At 42.6% G+C, this 17408-nt stretch overlaps 1 protein-coding gene across 8 annotated transcripts in view; it reads left to right on the top strand.

Annotated features, from left to right (window-relative positions):
- The window catches only part of FOXN3 (forkhead box N3), a 157794-nt gene that overhangs the window by 50967 nt on the left and 89419 nt on the right, over positions 1-17408 (top strand). For all 8 annotated transcript variants that reach the window (XM_057384688.1, XM_057384770.1, XM_057385182.1 and 5 more), the window contains exon 3: positions 14579-14715. In XM_057384688.1, the coding sequence (XP_057240671.1) occupies positions 14579-14715 (137 nt within the window). The remainder of the gene's footprint in view (positions 1-14578; positions 14716-17408) is intronic.

Here is a 17408-nt window from a genome sequence, read left to right as displayed (position 1 = left end):
AGCTTTGGTCTTCTTGCACTGTGTACAGAGACATGCTTTTATTTGGAAAGGAAGGGAATTTTGCAATTGCCCAAATAAATTTTCTGTTTGTGTTGCATGGCTTTAAGTTAGACSAAGTAATGTTAGCATCTCAGGGTGTGTTTGTGTAATAATATGAATGGATATGATAAGAGTAGTGTGGGAGGCTATTTATATASAGATTCGTATCTTAAAAGTTATGAAATTGGCTTAAAAATCAGGTTCTCGTTTAAAATAATGAAGGGAGGAGCTGTGTGCCTACTTTTAGAGCATTTAAGAACTTTTACAAGCTYTTTTATAGAAGTGAAGACTGGAAAGGTTTTGGTTTGGGTCCCCCCCACCACCCCCATGATTTTGCACCATCTCATGGTTTTCTAATAGAAACATCTAGAGTACCAACATGGTAAAAATGCTATGAATCAGCACCATTAAATTGCAATAAAACTGTAATCTGTCAAGTTTCTTTCAAACTCTTCTGTTGGTGGTGTGTTTAGTATTACCTGAGAGAGTCTTTTGCAAGGAAACACAATAATTAAGGAAGTCCTTCTCTGTACAGTGCCGATGTCAGCATTTGTGATCACTGGGTGCAACTACGAAGAGGGAGGGACCCTTTGGAGCAGCCAGGCTTTTTCTATTGACTGGTGCTTTGGAGATGGTGTAATTGGCTTCCTTTTGCAGGGGCAGGAAATAGCGAGTTTTTTTTACAGTACCAGCATGTTCAGGGGCTGGTTATTGGTTTTCAGCAGGGTTTGACACATTATGCAACTCTGAAAAGTAAGATGACTGCTTAGGTTTTCAGCATTGGTTGGATGAATGGATGCTCAAACTTTGGATAAACCTTCAGCAGTTTGGACTTCATTTTCTACCTAAGCATTTTTCACTGTAGGGGTGTTTRTATGTTATTTTTGGTTGCTTTTCACCTTCAGCTGTTTAATTCCAATTGCTATTTTTGTGTTTCCCCACACATACATCCCTTAATTCTCTTTTTTTCCTACCTGCATCTCTGAATGTAACTGGTCATAAACGTCTGTCTGAGGAATGCAGAGGCACGTTCTTTCAGTCATTGTTGCAGTGTGCTGAAAGTGCATTTGCATTTCGAAAAAGAAAAAAAGTTGCAGGCTCCTTTTCAAACAGGATTTTCATTCGTACACCATACGCTATTTTTGGCGTGACAAATATGAATGCTTCCTGTGTGAAACTGATAGAGAAAAAGATCAMAGGAGCCCTGGAGCAATGACTCAGGTCACAGCAGGCCTTGTTGCACGACACCTGTGTCATCAAAATAGGGATGCTTTGGGATTCCTAAATGAGATTTGTTTTTCCTTTAGATGGTAGATCTATTCAAAGGCATATTTGATCATGAATAGTTTGGAGAACAACTTTTTAACCTTCTGAGAATATCTTAGGTCTTCTTGTTACTTCTGAACTCCTCACAACATCATCATCTGGTGTTGGGCAAATTGTCAGTTTTCATTACCAGAGTCTGCTCAGTAATTGTTTCTCCCTGTTTCCTTCCACTCCAGGCATGTTAAATCAGATAAATTCATACAGTGATGTTTAATCACTGATCACTAATCATCCTTGTGCAGTATTGATCAGCAGCCTTTTTGTATGCAATGATCAGAGTAACAGCTTCCTAGTAAACACTGAGGAGTGGGAGGGTGAAGATGGTAATTTAGCCCCATGTAGAAGCTGACAAGCTTTTTTCCAGAAGTTCCTAGACTCCATCCAACTTCTTTTCCTCTCCCTTAGTCCAAACAGTTTATTTTCTTGTTCTGTTCAAGCCAAGCATAAATTATTTCTGTAGATGGTGTGTAAGTCCTCAGCTGCTGGTGCTGCTGAGGTTGTCCACAGTCACATTTTCCTGAGGAGCCTGTCATTTCTACTCTCAGTGCACTACAAGCATACACAGGCTTCCTATTTCATGGGGGCGTCCTGCGAACATCACACCTGAAAATGAAAAATGACTGCTTGTGAGATAATTCAGTTAAAAAGAAGCCAGGAAAAACCCAAATAGGCAGGGCTGTGGTGTGTAGGTTGAAAGCTGTTTTTTACCCCCTCCTTCCTCCCACTCTTTCCTTACTGGGTAAAAGACCCAGTCTGTGCCTGAACTTGCTATTCTGAATAACCTCCTGCCTGCGCACGGTGACTGATGCTCACATCCTGTTTGCTACCAGCTCAGAGCACCCTGAGGAGGGACATTTCTATTCCTTCTGGGTCTGTTTCAGTTTGCAGGCTGATTATCTGCTGCTGCTTTTGTCGTATGCCTTTCGATTTTCTCCTGTGAATTTGAGGAAACTCACTTTTCCTTTACCATTTATATGAAATAGTGAAATCATTGTGGGATTTGGAATGGCATCTGGAAAAAATGAGGAATAATCAAATAATTTTAAACAGAGGAATAATTTGTAYTGAATCAGGATTCTTTAAGCATTTAGACTTTGATTAGTGCTCTGCTAATGTAGAACTAGTCTGCCCAAGAAATAACATGAATAAACCTGTGAATCACATTCTTGACAAGATGTAGGTTTTGATCAGAGACTTGTAGCTTCCTTGGAAAAATTGTGGATTTAAATATTTCGGTTTTGCATACCAGTAAGTTATATAAGTAACTTATAAGTAACTGTCATGTCTGCCACTTTTAGCATTTTACCAGTTGCAACCTGTGTAGCCATGCTTGGAAAAAATACAGTCCACTAAAAAACACAGGGCAARAAAATCCTATAGTTGTCAAGTCTATTCTGAAGATGGCTGTGTGGCGATAAATATTAAAGGGAGTCTTCTTACAGTTTTAATGAAGCTTACTATGAATTAAACTTTGAGGACTAAGCAAGTTCATTTTCTTGCTCTTTTTACAAGCCTGTGTTTCTGCAGGAGACTTAAAGTAAAAGTGGGAGGAAATGTAAGTACATCTGAATTAACGACTCCCACAACTAGAAGTTCCTGCATTGTTCTTTTTAACTTACTCCATCTTAAGGATTATTTGGATGAGACCTRACAATGTAGCTTTCTTTCACCTCCTGCCACTCCATGCTTCTTCTGAGAAGGATGATTTCTCACCTGTTTCTCCCTGCCTGACCTTGTGGTAGGATGCTCATCTCCTGGGGTTGGGTGCAGGTTCCCCAGCTGTTGCACAGTGTAGGCCAGCGCCTTGCATTTTCGGCGGGGTGAGGGGACTGTGCTTGCTGGCAGGGTAGAAACACCATATTTAGCCCCTATGCCAGAGTGTCTCCTATTGGTGCTTGTGGTAATGTCATCACCCTGGCTATCTCCAGCTATCCATGGGCTGGAGCTTGTGTGGGAAGAAGCTTTGTGCCCTCATGCACAGCTGCCAGAGGAGACCAAAGGTAACAGCTAGGACTGGGAGAGAGGGTGCTTGTAGTGACCTGTGGTATGGCAGTCAATGGAGATACGTAGGTGGCTTAGCARCCTGCTCCCTGTCTCTGTTTGTATCATTCATATCCTTGCCATCTTGAGATTGGAGCCTCCCTGTGTTGGAAAGCTCTAGTGCAACTGAGGTGTGGTTTTGACTCTCCCAGGAAGGCTTTTATGGCCAGCACTCTAGAAGACACAGGAAGAGGTTGTTGCTCTGAGTGATAGTACCCTTACTCTGCAGATGGTTCCAGTGAGGGCTTTCTGTTCTCYCTGGCCATGTGTAGGTCTCAGTGGTGAGGTTCTCAGGTGACGCTTCTTGSTCACTTTGGGTTACAGTAAAAATGAGAGGCCAAATCCCACTAGCTGAGGAAAGTCTACAGGCCCTGCAGTTCTAGTCCCACCAGGGTGCCCAGTGTCTATAAGAGCCAATGTGCTTACTGTAGCTGCTGGGTTTTGACCTGCCCACAAGAGGCTGGTTTGCTCCTGGAGCTAAACTGGTCTTTTCCCTGGGTTGTCTTCATTGCAGAGCCATTGATTTTACTGTTTAATTCAGGTGTTTCTCCACAGGCTTGTGGTAGTAGCTGATGTTTGGGTGGAAGGAGGATTTGTGTAGGCTGCTTGCAAAAACGCCAAGTTGAGGTGAAGTCTCAGATTTTTTTGAGTCCRTGAGGTTTCAGGTTATGACATTTGGGCTGTGGAAGCCAGGCCTGAAGCCAGGCTGTGCCCTGACAAGTTTGTGCTGGTTTGGACGGTGGAAGCGAGATGAAGACTTCACTGCAGTGRCGAGTTGCTTCATTTTGGAGGATGTTTGCAGCATGGGGGGAAGTGTTTTGTTTTGCTTTCTGGGGTTTCATTCAGCCGTGAGGAAGAGAAGGAAAGAGAAATGACAGTAAAAAATAAGAATCTCTGAAACTAGCATAGAAATAAGACACAAGCAGAGTAGAAGGTGTATGTAAGTAGCCAAAGTAATGTGTGTGTTGATGGATATGGGTAGCACTGAGRTCTCTRTTGCAGGAGGATGGTTATTCTTCAGCRTGTGCCTGCTGGAGGTGACAGGGATCTGTTGAGGCTGCTGAGTGGGGCTTGGGATGGAGCACAGCTTGGTTGCTGTAAAGAGCCCAGGAACACTTGGAAACCCCACATCCAGGGATCCTCTCAAACCATTTATCAAAGTGCCTGGTTTTCCTCCTCAATACATCGTGCAAACCAATATTAAATACTAAGCAAGGAAAAAACCATACATTAAATAAACAGTTATGGGGGAAATGGTGCAAATCCATTAGCTTTTGTTAGGCCTTCCTTATTTCTATTCCTATTTGTCMCTGATAATGGATTTAGTACAAGCTACTGTCTCCTACACATTTCTACTACCTGTTAACCCCTTCCCTTGTAAATTCACTCACTCGCTTATTTCATCATTAATACAGTGGTAGGCAAAAAGGGACCTGCAAACCTTTAGCACAGATGTAAGTGCTGAATAATTTTTTTCATATCTGTGGCGTAAAGGGTTGTGTTTTAAAATTGTCCCTAGGTTTTCATATATGAYGTAATTATATCTTTGTAAGGAAAGGCAATCTATGTCTTTTCCAATTGTAGATAATGTAGATAATATGAAGGGTATTGGATAACCAGTGGGTATTGAAATGAGTGCATCTCTGATATTAAATTAGCACACTCCACTAAGTGGGCTATTGGTCTGGAGTCTTGGGGGATTTTTTCCTTTTTGCCTTGGATTTTATAGATGACCCTCAGGACTTCTTTTTCATTCTTTTGTTTCTGCATCTTCTCAATTTTCTTTTAAATAGAGTAGGAATAATTACACTTTAYGTGTAATTACATGTACATTTACACAGAAATTCTGTAGGCTGAAACAACATTATTAATGCCACTTGCCGTCTAATCTCCCTCAAGTATGGCCGTGATGGCCTGTCATGCTGACAGGCTTGTCTTCTGGGCKCTCCTGCTTTCCCAGCCCAGTGCCCTGCCTCTGTTTGATCTTGCACTTTGTTCCTCCCTCGSAGTGTCACAATCTGTCTTCTTCAGTGCCTGGACTTTGCCTAGCCTGGGGAGACTTTGGGCAACATTTGGGGTTGCTAGGCACTGGCATGAAACAACATCTACTTTATRTGGGAGTCAGGTATTGTTTAAGGGCAGTTAAATGACACACCTTTCTTCACTGCTTGCAGGATTTCCGTGTGGCAGCCTAATAGCTTTATAGGGTGGTTCGCATATAAACTCAACAAGGCGATATGTAACAAGCTAAATATGACTCTTGGAGTTGGGTGATGTAATGCAATCTCCTGAGCCTATTGGAGGAATTGTTTTATGATCAGAGCAGTGGGAAGCTAACGTGTAGGAGGTCCTCTGCCAGCTGTAGGCAGTCATTTTGTGGGAATTTACCTGTACTAATGGGCTCGTGCACGTGGGAGAAGCAGTGGATCAGCTGTGCCCATGGGCAGTGGGTCACTGTGATTGAAATAAAGGTAGAGAATCATTCCAGACCTGGTGTTGAAGTGCCCATGCAAGATCAGGAGCCTGGACTCTGGAGACATGCTCTGGATTGGCTGCAGKCTTTGGCTGCAGCTCAGACTTGCTGGGTGTCTAGGTCATGCACTAAAAGACAGTCCTAACTTCTCTGTGCTGAGACAAAAATTTGCTTAAAAGCCAATGAATGCCTTCATTTGTGTAAAACCCAAATGAAGTCAGTCCCGTGCCTGCTTTGTTTGCTCTACCTGTGGCAGATAGACAAGGCCATAGGATCTGTTCCTGGGACTCTGTTAATGGAGTTTTCTCTGCACGTTTTAGTGGGGGGTGGGCAGCCTTGGAATGCACTGCTGCAGGGGCAGGGCCCTTCACTTTCATACTACATACAAGCCCAGAAGTACAAAGAAAACTTCTGATGTGCTTGTGAGAATTGAACTCCTTTAATATTGGAAGATCTGTGGACAGTGTGCATTTTGGTAGCACTTGCTTGTGTTGCAGGTTGTTGTGTTGTATCTTGCCTCTGAAACAGGTTGAGTTCTGGCTGTGGAGTACCAGTCTTCCCTTTTCTCAGCTGTTACTTGTCAGTACTGGTCTGGCCYCTTCATTCCTGTATCATTGTTTATTTGTATTCTTGGCTGCTTGTTTATTTCATTTTGAGACAAAGTTGTCTTTTTCCCACTCTAACTACTCAGGGAAGTAATTTGCCCACCCAGCCTCTCCAATCAGGCCCATTTTGTGACTGGAAGTACAGCTGAGACATGGAAGTGGTTCATGTGACTGCATCACTTGGGAAGAAGCAAGCCACTTTCATAAAGTCAAAATCAGGGGATTGAAAGGTTGGTGGCTGGGTTGGTGTCTGCGGTAGCTTACTTAGCAAGTAAGCTGAAATGCCAACAGATGAGTATGAAAACAAAAACTTGGATTTGTGTGATTTGAAGTAATGGATGTTTTTACTTGGAGCAAAATAAGATTTTTGAAAGACCCAACCTTTTGTTTTCCTGAGAAATGCTGATAATTTTTTTATGCAACTGGCTTACTTGGGTTCAGCGCTGTACTCCAGCAAGCTTTCCCATCATAACTTTAATTTTRTGCATTAGATGAGCATATGTTTATGGTCATATATTGTGTTTTAGCTAGTCTCTTCATGCTTCTTCACCTTTGTGCTTGAGCTGAGCTGCGACTGCTGCTTTGCTGAAAAAACGTTGAAAAACATGCAGACATGTTTGTGAGGGTTTGGTTATGCTGCATGCAGATAYTATTTCAGATTTACTTCAGCTTGGTGTCAAGCTGTCACCCAACATTGCCAAACTTTCCTTGGAAGAGCAGGGGAAATTTCTAGCTGTCTTAAGTTCGTAGGTCAKGGAGATTTTTATGAAAATGGAAAGCTTAGTAAGCAGTTGTCACTGTCATTAAAATGCAGTCAAGGTCTATAGTGCAATTCCTAAAGATGGACATAGAGAATTCCACTGGTGTGTGCTAGAAATGTTAAAAGAGAATGAAGAGAATCTGCCTTTAAACTGCATGAATACTTATTTGTAATTTTTATGTAAGATGGCAGTGAATCTGAGGAATGTGTTTTGTAATGATAGGAATCATTGGCAGTGGCTTTGTTTTTCTTTCTTTAAGAATTTCTTTGCTGTTGTACTTCCTAATTTAAAAAAAAAAAACCCAAGAAATAAGAACCAAACCACGAACCAAAAAAAAAAAAAAAAAAAAAAAACCTAGGAAAAAACCTAGGTGGCCTCATACAATTCAATGCTTTGTGTGTTTCTGCGAACAAGTTCAATTGTTTAAAACAAAGGAGTAACTAGAGAACCCACTAGACTCATATCCAAGGTATATGCAAGCTGTTATAGAGGATAAAGTTRTATCTGTGACTACCCATATAAAACTACATGAAACTGAAGAACTTATGTAGGAAAGCAGAGCAAACATTATGTCTTTCTTCATAACTTGAAATACCAGTGAGTGAAGATAAGCRACAGTTTCAAACAGACCAGCAGACCAGCTTTGCCATCTAATCTTAAATTCTCCTGAGCGCTTGCCAGACAAATAGTTTAAAATTTGTTAGGTAATGTATCTTCTTAGTTTTTATACTAGTATGCTAATTCTGCCTCATGTAAATGAAGGAACTACAGTTCTGAGTTGGTTCTATTTTAGCTGTGATACCCTTCATCTGGAGGAGCGCAATGCTAACATGAGGGATGGGTAGTTGAACTAAAAAAGTAAGGCATATTTTTCTTGTCATAGCTGTCTGCCAGTGAATGGCATAGCTTGGCGTTTGAGCAGTATTCGTGGTTGCAYGGGTTCTCTCCTTGGATATTGTAAAACCTCTTGCTGTTGCAGTGCTGATTCAACACAGCATTAGTGGTCACAAACCAGCGTGCCTTTTCTAGTCTTGGTGAATTTTGCAATCMTGAACCACTTCTTTCTCATAATGTCAGCACAACGCTTACAAACCTTCAATAGTAGAGGCATATTTGGTGAAGGATGTATAATCTRTGTTGTTACTGTGGGATGGCTTTGAAGTCACTTGGCAGGTTTTTTTGTATGGTACAAAAKAGTTACTTAAGCAAGTAATTCTCTCCTGAGGTGTATTTTGGAGTGATTATATTCTTCTTGGTGCATTTCAGAGCTGAAGATGGGGTGTCATAAGGTGCAACTCAGAAAAAAATATAAAACTACTTGCTTTTCTCCTGGTTCTTCATTTCCTCATGAAAATACCTCATTTTCCTTGTTAAATGTATTTTTTTGTAGGGTGAGAAAAGGGGAATGTGTGTTTAGGAGAAATTTCTGATGTTAGTTTGCTGTTCCTGGGAACCAACTAGAAACTTGTTTTAATCAAAGTTTCCAGAATCACTCTGTCTTCTGGGCGACTGCAGTGTCAGGTGGTGAGTAAATACCCTACTCTTTGTGGGTAGACTCTTCCATCATGTCCTGTTCTCTTAGGTGCTTGTGCAGGTCCTTGCTGCCTGACAGCCTTGGGTGTGCTCTCACCACCCCCAGAGGCTTCCTGCACAGGTGGGAGCAGTCATCARTGGCAGTGTCTGTGATGTGGCTGATGCCTTTGGGCTGCTACATTAAATGTGGTGCAGACCTAGAAGTTGAGGAATGTGCTTCTGATCTAAAACAGTTACTTTTTCAAATCCTGGTCCTGGATATAGTTATTCAAATGGTTGCTTTAAGTTCTGGGATGGCATGGCTAGTTCTGTCATACAATTCTTTTTGATCCTTCAAGTGTAGAAACACTACTGTGCTCATATTGAACACTTGGACATGTGTAGAAGYTGTTGGGCTTGGTGGCAAATCTGTGTGAAAGGTTTGCTTTAAGCCTACGGTTAGCAGCGTAACGGGGCATAATGTGAGCTCAGGATAAATACTTCTTTAAAGTAAGACTCATTAATATCCAGTAATCTCTCCACTATTGCTTGCAAAGAGGTCCCCTGTTGTACAATACTATGTTTCATCCACGAGAGAAAAACTAATAGATGGTGAATTACTGAAAACAAAAGGTTTCTCGTCACTGAAGGTATCCTTAATGATATTTACAAGTCCTGTGTTAATGATTGCAGCAACCTACACTGAGTTAGGCAGGGACAGATGTCACAGTGATGTGATTTCAATATTTGATAGCTTGGGGCTGCAGATGTTAGTTGGAAGTGCCCTTTTTCGAGTAATACAAAATTGCTGCTTTTTCTGTTTGCTTTTGTGGTTACTGAAGCCAACATGACATATTTCTCAGATTGTGTACATCTGCACCCCTTCAGTCTGTGTAGCTGCCTGATTTCATATTGCTCATCATTTTGGTTCTGGAGAGCCTAGTGGCCACTCATCGCCTCCTTATTTGATAGTGAAGAAGTAAAATACAGATCAACTCAGTGGGCAGCTGTTGTTTGGAGTAGCAAAGTCCTTAAATCAGAACTGTTTAATAATTCTCAGCCTGCTGGCATAGCTTAAGTGCCTGAGTGGAGCTGTGGAGTCACTCACTGGTGTCTTGTTTTGGTTTTCCCCTCTCAGTCTCCACACCTACCCGTGTTGGTGCCCAGCATCTTGGTGTCTCTGGTCTCACATGCACGGCCTGGCCTTTTCCTTAGGGCTGTCTGCCAGCCTTGCTGCCCAGCTGTTGTGGGTTGACCATCAGACCCTGTACACCAGCTCATCCCAGCTCTCCCCTCTACCCCTGCTCTGTGTCATACTGGTTTTGCCATTTGTCTTACAAGCTGCTTTGTGTCCAGGCAGTCCTGGTTTTCCTTTTCCAGTGTGCTGTTTGAAGAGGTGCATAAGAATGTCAGCAAGGCTCCTGCTGCAGAAGAAAGGAGCTCCCATTCCCCTCCCTGGCTCCCCACATCCATTCCCTGCTCTGTCACAGCTCTCTGGATATTCATCAGACCCTTCATGTGAGCCAGCTTAATGACTGTAAATTGCATCAAATTGTGTGAGAAAAACAGTTTTCTTTGAGGAATGTTACTGCAATGAGCTTGTGGAAGAAGGATCAGGCACATGCAAGACATCAGGGAGGAAAAAATCTCCCTTTTTGGCAGATTTCCCTTAGGGGTCTGTTCCCTTGGGGACTATCTTGGTGGTGATACTGCTGYGAGAGATGTGGGTGCCTGGAGCTACTCCTGCCTGGTGCAGATTCAAAGTGAACGTGTTACCAGAGCTTCAGAAAGAGAAATCTGGAAATGCCAATATCTTTCTGAGCTCACATTTTGTGGATTTTGTGTCCACACTTCTCCCAAAGCTTTGTTTTGGCCAGGCCTGTTTTTATGGCAGTGAAAAGAGCAACTCTGTGAAAAAGGTTGCATTCCCAACACCTTTCAAGTCTGTGCTAAAATAAGCAGGGAAAAAAATTCCTCAAATAAACATTATCTGAAATTTTTTTATAGATGGATGTATTAGATCCCCCTGTAGCCCCCTCAGTACCAAAACCTGGCCATGCAAACTTAGTGCAATGCATTCTGTGTTTTTTCCCAGCCACTGATCTTGGAAAGAGCTCAGCACACAATTCTTTTAATTGAACTTTGGGCAGATGATAGGTGATATGTAAGGCCAGGCAGTTAGTTGCAAGATATAGGTAGACAAAATCTTTATAATGAGGAGTTTTGCTGGTGGATAATGCTTTTCATTCCCAACTATAACAACTGAAAGAGCTGACAAGAAGCATTTATTTTAAAATTTCAGTCTTTTTTTCAATTCTACTAAAAATGACCAAGCGTTTGTCTTTAGATATTAATAACTTGTGTAAAGTAGTATTTAAAAACTTTTATATGTAGTCCATTGGAAGAAAAAAACCTGAACATTGAGTGTATCATGTACCTGGTCAGGCAAGGCTCTACTTTTAGTGGCTGGAAGGGAATCAGGATTGCGTATTTGAGATACGAGAAAGAGAAAATTTATKAATAAATTGGGAATTAGTACACAATATTGTGGCCCAATCTACATATATATTAAGTGACGTAAAAAGGAGTAGCAATTTCTCAATATAAAAGATAATCAGGATTTTTTTTTTCAAATTAATTATTCAGTAATAAACTTTTATGGGGTTACTCTATATGTTTCTCCCCATTAGCACCTCTGAAATAGGTTACCCTGAACTGTAGTTTACTCTTGGTCCACATGAAGAGGACTGGTAGTGACATTCCCCATTTTTTAATCACCTTAGCCAGGAATCAATGCAGAAGCTGCAACCTGTGTTTGGCAGGAGGGAGGTAGCTGTGCCAGGGAGGAGGTGGCATGTGGAAAGCACTCCAAGTGCTGGGATGATCAGGGGGCTGTTATCCACTCCTCAGTCACTTGTTGCCTGGGAGACACATGTAATCCAGGGATTTTTTTTTTTTTTTGACCCTTCCTTGCTGGTTTTTGATTGGAGTCACTATTGACTTTTGGCTTGGAGGAGGTAGCGAAGCAGCACGCCAAATGTCATAAGATGGAAATTAATCACTAACCAATGGCTCCAGTGATTTCCTTTCCTGTGATTGCTCTGTATATGGGAAGGCTAATGACACATCTGAGCAGACAGTTAAGGAAGCTCTTCACACCTCCCAACAGACAAGAAGGATTCTTAACCAGATGACACTTCAGTTTTCTTTTTTATTCCTACTCTGTTACATGATCGTGGAAAACCAAAAATAACTGTCTTAAAAGAGAAGTTTGCAAAGTTGGCAAGCTTTGCCTTAAATTACATTTGTTTTTGCTGGTAAAATTGTAAGTCAGCTCTGTTGCAGTGAAAATACAGCAAGTCTGCCTTCCCAGTGTTTTTTTAACAAGGAGTTTACTTCTCAATATTTTTTGTGAGAGAGAGTTCCTGTTTTTCAGTGAAATTATTTTTGGCTTTTGCAAGAATATGGGCAAGCCAAACAAATTTATCTTAATARTAATGAAACGTTTTGAAGTTACTCTTCAGTAGTGTAAGGCCTTCATATTGTAAGGCTTCATATTGTAGGCCCTCAGCTTAAAGTAGCTGATGGATTTTAGGGGGTAATCTCTTCCAGGTAGCTGAAAAGTCTGTCTTGGAAGTAAATGAAAAAAAGAGAGAAGTTTGAAAACAATATGTTGTGTTCCAGTAAGTACAAATAAGGTAGATGGTATGTAAGTGCAGCTTTTTTTATAAGCTTATCCCATGCTGTAAGAAGTAAGGAATCCAGCAAGGGTTTTCTCCTGAAAAATGTTCCTARTTTTGCTCATTGCTTGCTTAAAAGGAAATTTTATGTTCTTAATCTAGGTCTTGGATGAAGGATGGATGTGGAATTTGGGAGGTTTGGATTCTATTTTTGGCTCTGTCCTTTGCCTAAAAATCACTTACTGGACTTACCATGTCGTGTGTCTGCCTCATTTAATATAGTCCCATATTTAAGAGGGCTAAGCCTAACAACCCACTTTTTGCTAACTGGTTTGAGGTGTGTGGTGCACAGCTTCCACAACTGACACCAGTACTGGATCTTTGAGTTGTTAGCTGCAGTGCTTCACTGAGATGAGAACCCAAGAGTCTTGCTTGCTCTCTCTGGCCGCTTGAGTCCTGGGCTTTTTTTGGCTGTATCAGGGCCTTGCTTTACTYCAAGAGCCTGAAGATGTCTCCCCTCAGACTCTACTGTGGCCTCCTAGGACAACTTTGGGAAGTAAAAAGACAGATGGGCTTGAGCCCTGCCACCCTGAAGAGTCTTGACCCCATGCTCGTGTTCYACCAGAGCAGCATACAGAAGATGATTCCTTCTTCATCACCCCGGCAGCCATGTTCCTTCCTGACAGAAAACTGTCACAGCTCCTATGGGCTGTGCTGGCTGCTCTCCTTTTCTTTCAAGCCAAGTCTCGTGTGTTGCTGGGAACTTTCTAGATGCATGCACAGCCATCCAATGACATCGGGGAAGACTTTCCTTTTATTTTTGGGGAGAAGAATTTAGTGCAGATTTGCTCTCAATAAGCACTTTGCATGTTGCACTGTGTGTCCTAAAGCTTTCTATGAGGCAGAGGAGCACTTAGGAGGCGATAGGGCAAAGACAACAAGTCTTTGAAAGCAAACAAGTGTCTAGTTTTTTTGGTCTTCAATATGGTTTAAGAAAATAATAGCCCTCTTCCAATGTGATTCTGTGTGTTTGATTTTTAACACGTTAACTGAGAGCCTTGTTTCACTGGTGGGAGAAGGGATGGCCCTGGGATGAAAAACACCTAGAGGCAGCCTTCCTGACCTGTTCCAGAAAGCATCAACATTTACCAAAAAATCTTACCATAATGCCTTGAAACCCTGCCAGTGGAGTTCAGTCAGTAATTAGGATTGTTGTTTGTTGTTATGTGTGTTCAAGTAGGGCAAGACTGCTCCTGAGCTTATCATTCCATATGCCTTCACAGTGAAGCTGAGGCCAAGTTTTAATGTTTGTTTGAGAACTCACACAAAACAATTCAAAATATCCTCAGCCTGACCTCTGATGGGATTGGGACAAGAAATGAAATTGCATTGCTTGGAACTGCAGAATAAACACTGAATTTTAGAGTAATCTTTGCCTTACAGATTGACTGCTTGTGTTGCTCCTTGTGTCCAGAAAGGGTAATTACAGTAACTGTTGTTTTAGCTGATCACAATTTCATAACACCCTTAAATGGTTATACTCTGATTATACTGTGGCCTTTTATTTTGGTTTTGGTTGGTTGGTTTGGGGTTTTTCGGGTATTTTTTTCTCCTCTGGGGAGAAAAGATGATTAATTTCCTCTTGTAGTATAATGGCATTGATGTCATGTGGGTTTGAAGGATTAARTCCTCTTATTTTTAAAACAGTTGCTAGGGTATTTAACCCCCTCCTTTTTAGCCTTGTTTCTGTTTGTATAACAGCAAAAGAAAAAGAAAACCACTTCTAAAAGGAAGATGCTTTCTTTCAAAGTTTCCGTTTAACAAGTTAACTGTAGCTTCTTATTTATCCAATATGGGATGATAAAAAATTGTCAGATACTATTTAATCATATTAAGTAGTAACAAGAGAGAGGGGGGAAAAGAGCAACCAAACATTCATTCTTACATTTTTTCCCTCAGAATTTAAATCATACAGTTGTAATACATTATTAATGGAGCAATAATCTCTGGCAAGTAAATTATGTTCACTTATGTCAGAAAAAAACTCAAACCCACTGCTTTTCCTGACAAAAATCGCTAAATAAATAAGGCTGTGCCATTAGATCAAATATTTGATTTTTTTTAATTCTTTTCTCTTTGCAGAGTATTGGAAAGGGGTCCTTGTGGTGTATAGACCCAGAATATAGACAAAATCTTATTCAGGCTTTGAAAAAGACACCCTATCACCCATATTCGCATGTGTTCAATACACCTCCCAACTCTCCTCAGGCATATCAAAGGTAAGAATTAGATGCATTTTACAACTCTAAATGTTTTCATGCAGTGTTGCATATGATTCTTGGGTAAGACTCTAAATGTAATGAAGCAATATAGTTTGGAATGTGCACATTCARAAAGCTTGGGAGCGCTGGCAGTGGCCTGGCCTTGTTTGGTGTGTCCAGGRCTTTTTACCTGCCCATGCTCCTGCTGGCATCAGCAAGTTTCCCCAGCAGAGCCTGCAGTCTTTCCATCCCAGCCACAGAGCTCCTTGGCAGAAGATCGCCTGAAATTAAAATGCAGATAAGCAAAAGGAGAGCTCTGAAGTGCCCACTTACCCCATTTGGTGAAGGCACAGTGCACTCACTCAGAGGAGATGGGCTCATTCTTTTCCTGGGAGAGCTGTGGGGCTGGCTGCCCGTGCAGCTATGAGATGTCCAGGTGAGCAGGTACCCAGGTGGCTTGACCAGCCCTTGTGATGGGCACCAGTGGTGGCCCTTAAGAGTTAGCCTGGATTTTCTCCTTTTGCTTCAGTGAAACAGACGTGGGGTGCAGTTTTTCCATTTGTTTTGCATTTTTTGATCTGGCCTTCACTTAAGACCAGTGCTAGCAAAGAGATATGACCTATGGCTGCCATCCACAAAGCAGGYGCTGAGCTTTGGCAGAGCTGCTTTTCCCTCGATGTTAATAAGGGCCGGGAATGCGGCTCACGTCCCGCGCTGGCCCATCTGCCCCAGGATGGGGAAGGTGTGGGGAGCTACCCCCAGCAGGGCCCGCAGCAGCACCGGGACGAGCGGTGATGCTGAGGCTCTCTTGGCGGCTGAGGTGTTTTTCATTATTTTTACGCGTTAGCGTTGAGGCTGGCGGCCAGGGAGGGCAGCGGGGCCGGGAGGGCAGCGGTGATGGTCGCCGTGGCGACCGGGCGTCTCCCCGGCAACGCGCGGGCCGGGCCGGGCCGGGCCGGAGCTGCCGCGTCACGGGGCCGCGGGGCTCGGCCGCGCCGTTGCCGCGGTAAYGGTGATCCCGGCACGGTGCTGGCTGTGGGGACCCGGGCCCGCTGCTGTGTCGCGGGATCCCCGCTGGCGGCCGGGGATTCCCCTGCTCTGCACCCGGGGGTGGCGGGGCTGCGGGGTCCCGAGGGGTGCTGGACAAACGCTGTCTCTAGTACCACCTGTGGAAGTAGCCACACTACTGTGCTCTGCAGAAGGACAGATAAATAATCTAGATAATAATGGATTAAAGCTGTGATTTGTGCATTTGAACAAAGCAYGTTTCCTGGCCCTTGCTTTATTGTTACTGCTGCTCTTTTTAAGAGTATTTTAATTATACTCATACAGATTTATTGATAAATTCTCACATCGAGTRGAAGTGTAATGCACATCTGACATAGAAATTGAGGGATTTTTATCCCTTCTAATCCCCACAAACAAAAAAAATCCAGCATACACATGCAGTTGAAAGCCAGAGGATCTTGTGTTTTTTWACAGCTGAAGTGACTGTTGACTCAGTGGGTCAGGTTTGGGAGAACTGCTGTGCAGTTTGATGGCAGATGTTGCTGGCAGGAGCAAGGACAGGGACAGCTTTTCTAGGCTAGAATGAAGGAAGCAATGCAGCAGCAGTGCTGTGGGCAGTCCYTGCAAGGATGAGCCCTTAGATACATCCTGTTTGGGAGTCAGGGAGCCCACAATGGGGTAGCTACCCTGTGTCCTGCACAGCCATATGCCCGCTGTTTGCCTTCCTCATCCTGCACACCCATGTGCCCWCTGCTTCCATTCTCATCCTGCTCAGCCATGTGCCTCCTGCTGCTCTGTCCTTGCTGTGTGTGCAAAGGATCTGGATCTGTGCCGAGTCACAGACCTTGGGCAGAAGTTGTGCTGCCCTCTTCCAGTGGGATGGGTGTCTAGAGCCTCACAGCTTGTTCTCATGAGTGGGAGAAGTGTACTGGCAGATGCCAGCCAGATGTTGTGCAGGCAGCATGGGGTTTAAGAAAGGGGTTTGAATCACTACACCACTGCCCAGTGTAGCAGAGTGAGAGAGGAGGAATCTAGCAAAACATCCACAAGTGAGCCCCAAAAGTGAAAGGGAAACTTTCTCTCTTTGGAACCCATGGCATGTCTGTGCTGCTGCTACACTGCTTGTGCTGCCAAGTGCTTTGGAGTCTTCCTTGTAATGACTGCATCACAAAACAAAGAGTTTGTGTGGTTTCAGAGCAAATGCCTTGCAAATACAGACCCAAACAGAGGCCAGGTTTTATATGAAGAAATTGTGGTCTTACTCTTACTCTTAGTTGGCAATCTTTCAGCATTTCCACTGTTAAATAAAACTTAATCTCCCCATAGTATTCTAAAATATTTATTCATTCTGCTACTAATGACTGGGGAAACATCAGCGTGAAGCTGGTCTAAGCTATCAGTGACTTTTGAATTAATTCTGGATTGGCAGTTACATGGTAATTTTCTGAATATATTTCCAATATATTCTAAACGAGTTGAACATTCCCTATGCATTTGGAAAAAAACAGTAATCCCATGTGTAAGTGATTGCTTTCTCATGTGTACMAAGACTTCAGTAAGGGTAGAAAATGTAAATCCATGCTACCATAGTCAGATCTCCAGAGCAATACATCGTCATAGTAACAAATTCCAAGGGGAATTTTTCTTATGGCGAAGACAATACATCTAGAAAAAMATCTGTGGGTGGCAGAGGTTTTGCTGTC

Source organism: Malurus melanocephalus, unplaced genomic scaffold (assembly GCF_030028575.1).
Source record: "Malurus melanocephalus ecotype Western Australia unplaced genomic scaffold, MMel_1.1 scaffold_0, whole genome shotgun sequence".
Classification (NCBI taxonomy): Eukaryota; Metazoa; Chordata; class Aves; order Passeriformes; family Maluridae; genus Malurus; species Malurus melanocephalus.
This window is presented reverse-complemented; position numbering and strand designations above follow the sequence as displayed.